Source organism: Rhodnius prolixus, unplaced genomic scaffold (assembly GCF_049639745.1).
Source record: "Rhodnius prolixus isolate KJV_2025 unplaced genomic scaffold, Rpr scaffold_7, whole genome shotgun sequence".
NCBI lineage: Eukaryota > Metazoa > Arthropoda > Insecta > Hemiptera > Reduviidae > Rhodnius > Rhodnius prolixus.
Window position 1 is genome coordinate 3,464,677 of NW_027411582.1, and position 15,415 is coordinate 3,480,091.

At 35.7% G+C, this 15,415-nt stretch overlaps 1 protein-coding gene across 2 annotated transcripts in view; it reads right to left on the bottom strand.

Annotated features, from left to right (window-relative positions):
• LOC141446749 (octopamine receptor Oamb-like) overlaps positions 1-15,415 on the bottom strand; it is a 191,502-nt gene that overhangs the window by 55,356 nt on the left and 120,731 nt on the right. For both annotated transcript variants that reach the window (XM_074113466.1, XM_074113465.1), the window contains one exon: positions 12,648-13,482. In XM_074113466.1, coding sequence (XP_073969567.1) covers positions 12,648-12,920 — 273 coding nt within the window. In that variant the 5' untranslated portion in view covers positions 12,921-13,482. The remainder of the gene's footprint in view (positions 1-12,647; positions 13,483-15,415) is intronic.

Here is a 15,415-nt window from a genome sequence, read left to right on the forward strand (position 1 = left end):
GTTTTTTATTTCCGTAAACATGTTTTTTACAAATTAATATTTTTTCCTTTTTTAAAACTCTAGTTGCATATTCCCATATAGATTATTTTAGAAATTAATCACTTTAGATAATAATAATTATCTAATATAATTCTTTTAATGAAGTCATTACTCTTTGTCCTATTTTGGATGATTTCTTATTAAAAAAAAAACAAAAAACAAAGACAAATTTAAACACAATTCCTTTATTTACTTTAACAAAAACTTACAGTTTAAAATGTTAAGTATAAGGGTTGATTAAACGCCAAAAGGTACACAAATCAGCAAGCACCCAACATTTCATTAATTCTTCATTAATATTTATGTAATTTTACTGTATTAATTTTCATTAATATTTTTTAGAATTTATTAGATGTCACAGACCCTTATGCTGGCCATTTTCGTCTACAAAATATATGTTCAAGTAGCACTGTAGATTGACTGTAATATCTAGTTATTTATAATAATCAAACTATTAATTACTGGTTGAAAAGAAAAACGTTATAAAAAAAAATTATGAGGCTAAAAAATTCAAAACTTTTTTTTATCAAAAAATTTAATATGTAATATAAAGTAAATAAGATATGCATATTTTTAGGACAGCTAATTATTCCAGTATTTTACTAAACCCTTATACAACTGTCCTACCGGACAGTTTTAATAAGTAAAATTAGGGAGACTAATTTAAATTACAATTGAGAAATGAATAATTGTTGTTGAATAATCTACTTGTTATTAACTGTGTGATATTTGTGCTCACGAATATTTCGGTAAGACGAATTCAAGACAGTAGCCTACTCTAACTTTGTCTTTTTCTACTTTAACATGCATGTACGTATGTGTGATTTATCATAATTATAACAAAAAAATATTATAAATGAAGTGGCCAGCATAAGGGTCTGTGACATCTAATAAATTCTAAAAAATATTAATGAAAATTAATACAGTAAAATTACATAAATATTAATGAAGAATTAATGAAATGTTGGGTGCTTGCTGATTTGTGTACCTTTTGGCGTTTAATCAACCCTTATACTTAACATTTTAAACTGTAAGTTTTTGTTAAAGAGATTTTTGTAACTTTTGGATAGATTTTCCTTTTTGTCTATTTTACAAAGTTACATATCTTCTTTACAGATTTTTTTAAAATTTGGAATAAACAATTCTATCATTATAATCTGATAAGGTGTTAAGTCGGAACCGTAACTACCTCTGGAGAGATCTTTTTAAAGAATGATTATAGTTGCGGTCCCCCAAACCATCCTCAATAACAACTTTTTTTGAAAAAGCGTTTTGAATAACATAGGAAGGTATTTGTACGTAAATAGCAAAATTAAACTGCGATTTCAGTACTTCCTTTTAAGAGGAGTAAGAAAAATAAACTGCGATTGCAGTACTTCTAGGCAAAGAGGCAAAGATTTTTTAATCGAACGACAATTCATTGATTTCAATCGGTTCACTCATTGATAATTTAAACGATTGCAGTACTTCCTCTCAGTAGGTGCAAGAGCATCAGCAACGTAGAGGAGCTTTAACCACTTATTCGAGCTGAATTTTCGGAGCAAAATCGGACTAAGCGTTATAGAAATATTGGTAATAATATGGTTTTAGAAAGGGCCTTATTTGGGTGGGGCAAACTCCCCTCCTCATGAGGCACGGCGTCAAGACTTTTAAAGTGCAAATCTGTACAAAATTTCGATTCGAATGACACTTCATTCATGAAAATCGGTTCACGTGTCGATAATTTGAAACGATTGCTACACTGCCCCTTAACAAGTGTAAGAGCTGATCGCCGCTTTAATGTTACGTAGGGGAGCCCTAACCCTAACATCCTACCAAATTTTATCAAAATCGGGCCAAGATTTACAGAGTAATTAGTAATAATAATTTTGGAGGGGGCCTTACATTAAGGGGGCTAACTCCTCCTCCATTCGATGTACAGCGTCGAGACCCCCAAAAGGCACATCTACATAAAATTCCCAATCGAATGACACCTCATTCATGAAAATCGGTTCCAGCGTTTAGGCGCTACGTTGTTTACAAAAAAGGTAACAACAAGAAGAAGAACAAGAACAAGAACAAGAACAAGAACATTTTTTGAAAAAGCCGTTTTTGCTCATTTTTGGCAACTTTTTTCTCGATACCTATTAGATCTGGGTTGTTGCAAAAAAATTACAGCTATAAAGGAGGGTTTGCCCTATATTTTAAAGAAAATTTGGGAATTTTATCTTTTGTAGAAAAAGAGAAAAAAATTGTCAAAGTTGGGTGTTTTTCAACGTTACGCTTTTTCGTGCAGTTTTTGACGATCAACCCTTATACAACTGTCCTACCGGACAGTTTTAATTTATTTTATACAACTTTTAAGTTTCAACACATCTCTCAACAATTTTCTTTAAGTTATCAAATTGTTTACTAACCCTTCAAACCGATTTGCTAAGGTAAAATATTCTTTCTTTAATAAATTAATTTGTGTTGGCGTATAAGTGAACAGTTCTTCCAACCATGAGGGTTTTGCTGTTAAAACAATAGTTTTATGGGTGAATTTTTCAAAAAAGATGATCGAATTTTGAAGATGAATTTCTTCAGGACAGCATCCATACTTCTTGTTGAAAAACGCTTCAATTATTGTTTTCTTCTTCTGCAAAGTCAACCATTCCTCTTCGTTCAGATAGATCACACATTTCTTACTTGATCTTACAGCCACAACTGGTTTCCAATCCTGCGATAAGCCTATCACCAGCTGTTTAGAATTGAAATTGTTTAATGGATAACTGGTGGTGAGCTGTAACGCTAATTCACAAGCCATCTTGTAATAAACTGAAAGGTTAAAGAGGAAAATATTAAAAATTAACTTGTATTTCCCCCACTTTTGAACAGTTTATATATCCCACTTTCAATTTCGAAGTATAACCACTCAATGATATCACACATACAAGTGTCTGGTACGTTTTCCAGATAAGGATCAGACTTTATACATCTTGTAAAATGATTAATACTTGCTTTCATAATATACGTTTTAGCCAACTCTACTAACTCTAATATTTTGTGGTGAATATCGATATAAGAATTTGCTACATCCAAATTTGTCAATGTACGAGGGTCGTTTGAAAAGTCCGTGCAAAAATAAAAACTACTTAATTTTTTGGAGTAAACCTTTGTTATTTTTCAACATAGTCTCCTTTTAGGCTTATACACTTCGTCCAACGCTGCTCTAGTTTGTTGATCCCTTCCGAATAATAGGATTTGTCCAAGTCTGAAAAATAGCCATTCGTTTCTGCAATCACCTCCTCGTTTGAATAAAATCTTTTTCCCGCCAGCCATTTCTTCATATTGTGGAACAAATAGTAGTCCGAGGGAGCCAAATCTGGAGAATAGGGGGGATGTGAAACGAGTTGGAACCCTATTTCCATTAATTTTGCGACCACAACTGCTGAGGTGTGAGCTGGTGCGTTGTCGTGAAGGAAAAGGACTTTTTTGTAGGCCAATCGTGGGCGTTTTTTTTGCAGCTCGGTTTTCAAACGGTCCAATAACGATGAATAATATGCACCTGTAATAGTTTTACCCTTTTCCAGATAGTCGATGAGGATTATTCCTTGCGAATCCCAAAAGACAGTCGCCATAATCTTTCCGGCCGAAGGAACGGTCTTCGCCTTTTTTGGCGCAGATTCCCCCTTGGTAACCCATCGTTTAGATTGTTCTTTGGTCTCAGGAGTGTAGTGATGTATCCATGTTTCATCCACAGTGACGAAACGACGCTTAAAGTCCTGCGGATTCTTCTGGAACAGCTGCAAACCGTCCTTGCAACACTTCACACGATTTCGTTTTTGGTCAAGCGTGAGCAATCGCGGCACCCATCTTGCGGATAGCTTTGTCATGTCCAAATGTTGATGCAAAATATTATGTACCCCTTCATTCGAGATGCCCACAGCACTAGCAATCTCACGCACCTTCACTCTTCTGTCATCCATCACCATATCATGGATTTTATCAATGATTTCTGGAGTAGTAACCTCAACAGGGCGTCCAGAACGTTCAGCGTCACTTGTGCCCATATGGCCACTCCGAAAATTTTGAAACCACTTATAAACTGTTCTAATCGAAGGTGCAGAGTCACCATAATGTTTATCAAGCTTCTCTTTAGTCTCCTGAGGCGTTTTGCCTTTCATAAAGTAATGTTTAATCAACACACGAAATTCTTTTTCGTCCATTTTTTGAAAATCACTCGACTTCCTCGATTCAAAAAAAATGCCAAACACAAAGAAATAGACCGATCTGGCTGAAACTTGGTGTGTGTTCTTCCAAGAGATGCTACTAACTAAACATAACCTCGATACGCGCCAGTGGTGCTATCTCTCTGACTTTGCACGGACTTTTCAAACGACCCTCGTAATGTTTGGAAAAGAAGATATAAAGTTTCTATAGTTGTTACTTGCCGAAAGTAGTTTCATGTAGTAAGCCATTATAACAAAAAAATACTTGATGCTTAGATAACCCTTATTAATTTATTTTTAATTTGCTTAGGACTACCTTGAAAGAAGGAAAGTCTAAACCTACTGATCAGTACGCTGCGTTTCACTTAATCAAGTTGAACCCCCACCCTTTACCAGTTTAATTTAAGGTCCATTACCCCCTTCCAACAAATAAAACTACCGGCTAATCATTTTTTTTTTTTTAATTTGGGTCAAATTATTAAAAAGCAAATTAAAAGATTTAAGCAAGTGTAAATCATATATCAGAGATAATAGGGTCCCCAAAGGTTACAAGATAACTAAAGAGAGAATTATATTTGTTGTTCTTCTGAGTGGAGGGGGTAAAAAAACCGATGTTTTGCCTACACACACTATAGGCGGGGGTGGGGGTGGAAAAGTGTCCTGAAACAGACAAAATTTATCTACTTAACCACATTTTCAAAAAAAAATGTCCCGTACAGTTCGTATCAGTATGTCCACCATACAGGAGCTCTTATTGGTGGAATACATAAGTTGTGTAAGTAATGTAACAATGAATTAATAAATAATGTATTTACCAAAAAGAAAAACTGTCGTCAAATATAGATTTGTGATTTATTAACACGCCCCCCCCTTTGATAAATTCAAGGGAAGTACAAAAATAAAAGAAATGACTGCCATATTAAATTCATTAAAGACTGAATCTATCATTATAGGTAAGGCAAAGGGCCGTGAAGGCAGACGGAGGTGTGTATATATATATATATATATATATGAGACAGGGCGCACAGAAGGGAAGTCAGTCTACTTTGTCGGTTAATTTGATGTGGTCAGGCGAACTATTAATATCCAACCCTCAGCCCCCGGCGGAGGCGGCGGCAGGAGCTCGTGTACCGCCCTAACCATGTTTTATGCGGCCCCCTTATTTAAAAAAAAACTAAAAAAAATAGCTTTTTTTACACGCACTTACTACTGGTGACTTGTTATAAGCAGTTAACTTAAATTAACAAACGAGTTGATTTGCCCTTAGAGGGCTACAAAAAGCCCAAATAACCTTAAAAGGAAAACCTTCAAAAACTATCTCAGGAATTAAACCCAGTTTAATTCTGAAACCAATTTGCCGCAAAATAGAAAAAAAAAAGAAAACTCAGAACTTTCTACAGGATAAGTTCCTCCACAGGGACTATCTTGGAGACATCTTGTATTAATGTGTTGCAAACGCCACCTTGCGTGTTTTATAAAATCATAAGGACTCTAAGACTCGCATAAGATAGTTATTAAAACTGTCCGGTAGGACAGTTGTATAAGGGTTGATCATCAAAAACTGCACCAGAAAAAGCGTAACTTTGAAAAACACCCAACTTTGACAATTTTTTTCTCTTTTCCTATAAAAGATAAAATTCCCAAATTTTCTTTAAAATATAGGGCAAACCCTCCTTTATAACTGTAATTTTTTTGCAACAACCCAGATCTAATAGGTTTCGAGAAAAAAGTTGCCGAAAATGAGCAAAAACGGCTTTTCAAAAAATGTTCTTGTTGTTGTTGTTGTTCTTGTTCTTGTTCTTGTTACTTTTTTAGTAATTTAAAGTTAAATAATTTTGAACATATCAAACTTAAAGCATTAAAATCAGAACTAAGTCATTACCATTAAATTATAAGCGCCCTGGTTAAAAGACAGAAATTTGGTTTGTTCTTTGTGCAATCTAAATGCTGTTGAAGACACGTTTCATTTTCCAGCAGTGTGAACCAATTTTAACAGAATTTTGGATTAACCTGCTTTAACAGGACCCAATTGGATAATGGAGGAATGTGTGTTTTATCTCAATGGCGGAGACTGGATGGGTTTGGTTAAGTTTGTTGCAACGGCGTCCTCCTACAGAAAATTTATTTAATTAAAGTATTTAATTTCTAGTTAGAAGGGAATATTATTATTAGTAACACGAGTATGTCTTTTTCTTCATAGTATTTATTTCTTATAATTTATTATTTTGTTCTATTTTTCTTTATTTTTTATAATTTCTAGTTGGATAACAGCTTGGCAGACGGTTGAAAGATCATTGTCTAGTGATGTTTTTGTATATTTCTGTATGTACGAGGGTAAATCAAACATAAACGGTAATTTTTGCTATTCTTCTTAGAGTGCAGGTCCTGCCTAGATAATTATTTATTTTTATTTTATTTATTACATACAGCTTTTGGGGTTTAACCCCTTCGCATGGAGTTTGACATTGATTTACAATAATACATAAATGGTAAATAAACGCAAAAAAATAAATTTAAATTCGTAAAAAGAAAATTATATGAACTTCCCAAGGGCTTTTCTTTTCCTTTCTGTCTTACGTCAGATCTTGGCTTTCATTAGCTTCCTTAGCTTTCTAAAAGTTACCACTCATTAAGTAAAAAACTTCTTATTTGTAAAGATAATTTAACGTAATCACATATAGCATTGATTTGATGTACAGAGTTAATAGAAAATAGGTTTACATAGTTTTCTGAGTCAGGTAAAGCTGTTACAATAGAGTTGTTTTAATTTATGTGATCGGAAAGGCTCGAAGACCTGGCAGGAGAAAAGGAAGTGGAGCAAGGAGTCTGAAAGGTTATTTTTACGGAGAGTGCATATATTGGAGCTATCGAAGACATAAGTACAAGAGTTGAAATAGATTTTTGTTTTATTGAGGTTAGCTAATCTGAGCTGGGATATTAAGCGAATTTTTTTGATGGAAATAAGCCAAGATAGATGCTGTAGGTCCTGCCTAGATAATGTTGTGTGGAGTAGATGTTAGGTTTATGAGGAGTGGGGGAACCAGTCTGGTTAGCGTTTAAGGTCGCCATTGCCGTCAGTACAGCCATAACCGAGCAAGAGGTCCCTTCGTCTGTTGCGCAGCGGATTATCATAAAGTTTTTGTAATCAAAGAAGGCGTTAAACCGTCGGAAATTTTAACCGTCGTTTGCGGGCACAGTTTGCCCGCTGTCAGAATGTCTCAGAATCGTGTGTTTGCGTGGGCAACCTGACCTGTTTTTGGTTTTCAATCAATAACCTCGGAACCCATCGAGCACTGATTTTTCTGAAACCGAGTTGATCACTGATGGATTCGAACGCTTCCATAGCTGATGCGCACTTCTGATGAAATTTCTTCCACGGTTAACTGGCGATCACGTTCAATAAGCTCTCGAACAGCACGAATATTATCATTTGTAAGGCTTGTCCTTGGGCGTCGATCATGAATTTCGTTTTCAACCCGTTCTCGTCCGCCCTTAAATTCTCTCGCCCACGCAAACACATGATTCTGAGACATTCTGACAGCGGGCAAACTGTGCCCGCAAACGACGGTTAAAATTTCCGACGGTTTAACGCCTTCTTTGATTTAAAACTTTATGATAATCCGCTGCGCAACAGACGAAGGGACCTCTTGCTCGGTTATGGCTGTACTGACGGCAATGGCGACCTTGAACGCTAACCAGACTGGTTCCCCCACTCCTCATAAACCAAACATCTACTCCACACAACATTATCTAGGTAGGGACCTGCACTCCAAGAAGAATAGCAAAATTACCGTTTATATTTGATTTACCGTAGTACTTGAATAAGTAAAATCAATAAACATCTTTATTCATTCATATTCACTCATTCAAGACTCGCAAAAGACTGGTGGATTAGACCCTAGGACAGGGGTCCCCCCCAAACTACGGCCCGCGGGCCACATGCGGCCCCCTGAGGACATTTATCCCACCGCACTTCCAGAAGGGTCGTCTCTTTTACTAGATGGTCAGTGAGAGGAGCACTATATGTGGCGCGGTGCTGCAAAGCGCTGTGTCGCTCATGTACAGTACTACTTCCGATGATGCGGGATGCACGCGTCACGGCTCCGAAAAATTACTAACCGGACATTGGACCATCTCATCAGCCAAAAGCAGGTCCATAGTTCCCACAGAAATACTGGGCAATTTGGTGATTTAAATTTACTTGTTCTTTATTTCTAAATATATTATTTGTTCCCGTTTTGTTTTTGTTTTTTTTATACTTTAAAATAGTTTGTTTTATAGTCCGGCCCTCCAACGGTCTGAGAAACAGTGAACTGGCCTCCTGTGTAAAAAGTTTGGGGGACTCCTGATCAGAGGACCTTGTACAGAGGGAAGGCGATCAAGGTAAGCCTTTAGGGCTTATGGTACTTTCAGCTTTCAGCTTTCAGCACCACCTTAGCCATCAGGGAACCTCACCTGACTTTGAGGAACAAACCTAATCAAATAATTGCCGCCAGTAAACCAGAAAATTAAACAGGATTAATTTAAAAAAAAAAAAAACTCTGACTTTTTCCCAGGTAATTAATTAGGTTTGTTTGTTTCAATAAAAACGGGACGTTCCTCCTAAAACTGGCCCTTCAGCTTTATTAACCTTCCCTCTCTCTTCCTGGAAAAGAAAGGAGGGTTTGTAAATCTTGGATGAGTCCCCAGGATTAGTGTCCGACCTTTAACTAACTGAAAATTGTAAAAAGGGCTCATGAAAGATTAAACTAGCTAACCACTTCTGGAGTAAATCCCAGAAAGGAGCAGACGATTAATTTTCCCTTTTCCCTTTTTCCCCCGCAGGCAAAGCTTTTCTTTGATTATTACTATTATTTTCCCAGGTAAATAAATAATTATCATTTAATAATTTGATCTTAATTTTAGGCACTATTTAATAATAATTTTTTTTCTCTTTGATCAAACTTTTACCGAGTCTTTTTCATTAAGAAAAGGTTTTCCTTATTTTCTACCCAGGAAAATTAAAAGAAAATCCCTTTCTCATTTGCTGCGTCACACACACTTTTTCTTTGTTTAATTTTCATTATTAATCTTTGTGACGGTACTACTAGTTTTCTTTTTTATTAGAAAATGTGAAAGACCTTTTAGAATTTCCCAGCTAACCCTTTTAGGGCAGGTGTTTTTCAATTTGTCACTTTTACTAAGATTTTCTTTTTTACTCTTTCCCTGCTTGTAAGAGAGGTTATTGTGTCCTCCTATTTTCTATATTGAATTTTCACAGGAATATCCTTTTTTTTTCACTTCCTGTGAGTGCTCATAGTGTTTTTCTTTTTATAAATTGATCTCTGTCTCACACTGTGTTTGTGTGTTTAAATCCGTATCCACAGGGACTTAAATAAGAAAAACTGCGGAAAACTAAAAGTTTCCATTTTGCTTAGATGCCACATTAAGATGTGGTCACCGTAAATCGATCTACCAGTACTTTTTAACTGATTTTTTTTGACGTGAATACGACTTTAAATTTTCTATCATATGGAAGCAATCCAAAAAACCTAATGATAACAAAATCGGGGGATACAGTTTGGCATTATAGTTTCGAATCTATCGTCTACATCCAAAATTAAATTAGACCACTGGATAGCTATAGGATCAAAGAATCCATTACGATAAGCGAGGACTGTGACGCATCACGCGCGATGGAGGGGGAAGCGCCGCCATTTTGAAATCATTTTGCTGCGTATCGAGATTTGCAATTAGTATAACTTTTGACTCAGAGAAGCTACGATGTTCGTTTAAGTTTTAATCGTCAGCTGTCGTTACAATCTATCGATTGTATATAAAACATTAGTGTAAAATAGTGACAGTGAATATAATAAGGTGTTAGAATAAAAAAAAAAATTATCAAAAATATATAATGTCGGCCTATACGCGTCGAAAAGCCAAAACCAAATACAGAGATTGTATACGGTTGGAAAGGGCTTCTCAAGAACAATAGAATGGTAATAATAAAACACCATATGAAGCGAGTCAAGCTGTGCCGGGAATGTAAAAGAATGAATGCGGCCGAGCGGATCAACGACGGTGTCCAGTACACCTGCAGCTGGGGCCGGTTGAAATTATGCAAGTGGATGATGAAATCGTTTCTACATCGACAACGGACTGTATAGGCATAGATTGTGTTCGATCGTCGATTATGTAGACACATTGTTTCATCCTAAATACATAAATAAAAATATTTTATATAAAAAATATAACCCGTTACGTAAACGTATTCACGTACAACACACGGCCGTGTCCATGATACAGCCACAGTTTTTTTTTAAAAGTAAAAATACTTAGTTTTAAGTTAATTTATGTAAACTACTGAAATGGAAAGCCTTGTGTTCACATCAGATTTAATATAAACTATCGGAACTTCTAGGAAAATCTAAGAAAATGGAAAAGCCGAAATTCTCTACCAATCACAAAGTATTAAATACTGAAAACTCTGCCTGGGCAATAAATGTTTACGCGACAAAGAAAATATCATTTTCCACAGAAGTGGCTACTGCTGGGGGTTGCTTGTTTCAGTAGGGCCGGAAATAACAAGAAAATATATATATAGTCCCTTTATTTAGGGATATTATAGTATTATTTTGCCCTTGGGGGACTTTATATAGATATATTGCGTCTTTCTACTTGGAATTCTCTTAGTTAAATAGAGCACTTAAGTTGATTGTGCCCGGACGGAGTGGATTCAGTGAACTTGTCATTAACTAATTCAAGCTGGGAAACTTCATTGTTTGGGATTGAACTTAAATTGTAAGCATTCAAACAACCTTTGGCTTCTCTGTAACTGGATATGCTCCCTTTTGTCTATCGAAGATGGAGTTTTACCAGCTTTTCACGAAGTTTTAGTTTTAATTTATTTAAACAAAATAAATTAAAAATTAAGATTAAATTCTTGAAAAAGATTACAACTGGTTTGTTTTTGATAGTTGTAGATACACAGCGCGCATGTGCCAAAAGCCGACCGCAGCACTGCAGCGGCCAAATTGCGAAACTGTACTTACTCCAAAATAAAAATAAACAACACGCCTCGTACTTTAGAATTAGCGCATTCTGTTAAGAGTTTTGTGTAAGCTCCACGTTGCGGTAAAACTTTTACTTTCTCTTACTAGTTAAAGAAAGTATGTATTGCGATCGTGCCAAAATGGTCTATTCTGAGTTTTTACAAAGTTTTTGAGAAAAGTTCCGTTTGGATTGAAATGAAATATCTCAGTAAATGAAAACAAAAAAAATTGCAGAAAGCGGAAACCTGACCAACATCCCAGCGATAAAAAATACGAAAACCGGAAGTTAACCACTTAGCCGAGCGTATTTTGGACTTTTTTCCAAATCTTCTCTTGTCCACCCACCTACATTAAAGTAGATGTTGATGTCTCAGGTATTTGTCGATAACCAAAGTGGTTCCAGTAAGAAAGAGATCATGGGTTCCCAAGCGTAGATCCCCGAGGTACAAATCCAACTGATGGTCCATACCTAAGAGCGTCTTAAATCTCACTGTCCAGGGTGATACTCAGTGCAGTAACGAGAAAAAACTGCTGGGCAGGCCGGCAGATGTAGATGCGCCTTAAATTAATAAAATAAAATGAATAGTTTCCAGTCGGTTGTAAAAGCCATTCGCTTTTCAATTTTCCAATCGTTAACTAACAGCCATATTGCAACTAAACATTGAAAATGGTCCCCTCAATAAGAGCAAATGACCATAATTTTCTCTTACCTACTTTTTCAATGAAATAAAACAATTATCCGAATTTTCCGTTTACCCTTACATTACTAGTATAGAAAATAAGACATTAAGCTGTGAAAATCTCCGATTTTAGATCTCTATATAAAGAAAAAATTTTATTGCATAATCTTAAACTACATCAAATACCTATGGGGGGAAATATAGTAAAAAAAATTAATATTGTATTTTTCTTAGAAATTATTAACCATAAAGATATGGCCAATCCCAGTGGAGAATGGAAGAGTGAAAAGTAGGCGGGTTGAAGAGCCAATGAGAAGCGCAAGCTAGACCACGCCTACCCCAATGTACGTCACGCCCCTATTTCTGTTTTTTGTGCGTACAAATTTTTGGTTTTTGTTTTTTTATTATTTACACTTTCTTTTCGTAATCGATTAGTACCGAAAAGCGATTATGAACTTCTTTACTTTATATTATACTGTCACTTTCATTTGAAACATGCGAATTGGAAGACTTATTTATAATATTTAAGCCGCTTTCTTTAGATAAGCTAATTTTGGACAATGAAATATCAAATTTAAAACAAAAACTAACAGTTCAAAAATGGCACAAAATCAGGGTGATCAGGGAGAGTCCCTAAAAAGGGTTATGAACTTCTGGAAAAAAAAGGAAAATTAGTTTATTTAAATCTAAAAAAAAAAGTGCCTTACCTTGAACACTTCCCATGTGGCGCTGAACGGAAGTACAGCAAGTCCGACCATCAGATCGGCTACAGCTAACGATACAATAAGATAATTGGTAACCGATCGCAGTTTCGAAGACATATATACAGCGGCAATCACTAGGCAATTACCTAAAACGACCATAATGTCGATTAGCCCTAATAGGAACAACAATGTTAGACGAGTCGGATCCAACCACACTACTGATTCAACTAAAGCTGTACACGCTGATTCGTTCATACCTACGTCACCAACACCCATTGTTTTGACTTTTTTTTTGCAGTTCGGAAAAATGATTCTTTATCTCTCTCTCTCTCTCCCTCTACTCAGGGTTTTCTTTTTTCAATTGTTCACTTTTCCGTTTTCTCACTAAATTCTCACTATTTTTTTTATAAATCTTTTTAATAATTGACTTTAATTTTTCTTCTTTTAATTTTCTTTTTTGGTTAAAAATTTTTTTTTTTTTTAAACAAAACAAAGAAATCACACGCGCACTCACGAACGGACACTTTCTTGAAGATTAAGAATTCTTTTATGTGTATCTACGTGTATTGGTTGTTTCCTTTTTTTCTTTTGGGGAAATCTTGATTAATCTTTTCAATAAATCTTGCTGTTTTGGTTGAAGAGATGATGCTGGATGAACTGAAGACGGTTGTAGCGGCCGAGGAGACGGGCTAGGGAGGCGGCAGTTTTTTTTTTTTTTTTTTTACCAACTGTGCTGTATGTTATGAATGGTGGTGCCGTCCTAGTGCACCGCCTCCGAACTGACCATCTCCTCGGGCAACCGCCTCTTCCCCGCGCACACCGCCTTTAGGCACGCTCTCTGCAACAAAAAAAAAAAAAAACTGTTATGGACATTCACACTAATATTCTCAAGGTCCTGTAACTAACAAATTTTCAGAAGGAAGGAAGAATTATTGCTAATTTCAGTCATGATGTCCTAGAGACTAAGTCATCTTCAGGGCATATATTTTTTTGATAATTATGAAGAATGGACGTGGGAAAAGTAGGCTGATTAAAGAGCCAATCGGAATCGCAAGTACGTCACGCCCCTATTTCCGCTTTTTTCCCGTAAGATTTTTTTTTTATTTCCACTAATTTTTTGTAACACACAGTACACATAAGGGCTCATAGTCATCTGTACAAGGTTGGGGTGTCGTGGATGAGGTGTCGTGGACGGACTCGACTAGCTAACATACTTTACTGTAAATTTCTCATATTAACCATTAAATAAAATCCAAAACCTAGACCAGGGAATCGAACCCACTAAACCAACAATACATCTTAGCTTTGCGGGTCTAGCCTATAACCGCCTTACATACTTTACTGTTAAATTCTCATATTAACAATTAAATAAAATACAAGGACTAGACAGGGGGAATCGAACCCACTAAACCAACAATACATCTTAGCATTGCGGGTCTAGCCTATAACCGCCTAACATACTTTAATGTAAATTTCTCATATTAACCATTAAATAAAATCCAAGTCTTAGCGATAGGGAATCGAACCCACTAAACCAACAATACATCTTAGCATTGCGGGTCTAGTCTATAACTGTCTAACATGCTTCACTATAAATTTCTCATATTAACCATTAAATAAAATCCAAGTCCTAGAGATAGGGAATCGAACCCACTAAACCAACAATACATCTTAGCATTGCGGGTCTAGCCTATAACCTCCTAACATACTTTACTGTTAAATTCTCGTATTAACCATTAAATAAAATACAAGACCTAGAAATAGGGAATCGAACCCACTAAACCAACAATACATCTTAGCATTGCGGGTCTAGTCTATAACCGCCTAACATACTATAATATAAATTTCTCATATTAACCATTAAATAAAATCCAAGGCCTAGACCAGGGGAATCGAACCCACTAAACCAACAATACATCTTAGCTTTGCGGGTCTAGCCTATAACCGCCTTACATACTTTACTGTTAAATTCTCATATTAACAATTAAATAAAATACAAGGACTAGACAGGGGGAATCGAACCCACTAAACCAACAATACATCTTAGCATTGCAGGTCTAGCCTATAACCGCCTAACATACTTTACTATAAATTTCTCATATTAACCATTAAATAAAATCCAAGTCTTAGCGATAGGGAATCGAACCCACTAAACCAACAATACATCTTAGCTTTGCGGGTCTAGCCTATAACCGCCTTACATACTTTACTGTTAAATTCTCATATTAACAATTAAATAAAATACAAGGACTAGACAGGGGGAATCGAACCCACTAAACCAACAATACATCTTAGCATTGCGGGTCTAGCCTATAACCGCCTAACATACTTTAATGTAAATTTCTCATATTAACCATTAAATAAAATCCAAGTCTTAGCGATAGGGAATCGAACCCACTAAACCAACAATACATCTTAGCATTGCGGGTCTAGTCTATAACTGTCTAACATGCTTCACTATAAATTTCTCATATTAACCATTAAATAAAATCCAAGTCCTAGAGATAGGGAATCGAACCCACTAAACCAACAATACATCTTAGCATTGCGGGTCTAGCCTATAACCTCCTAACATACTTTACTGTTAAATTCTCGTATTAACCATTAAATAAAATACAAGACCTAGAAATAGGGAATCGAACCCACTAAACCAACAATACATCTTAGCATTGCGGGTCTAGTCTATAACCGCCTAACATACTATAATATAAATTTCTCATATTAACCATTAAATAAAATCCAAGGCCTAGACCAGGGGAATCGAACCCACT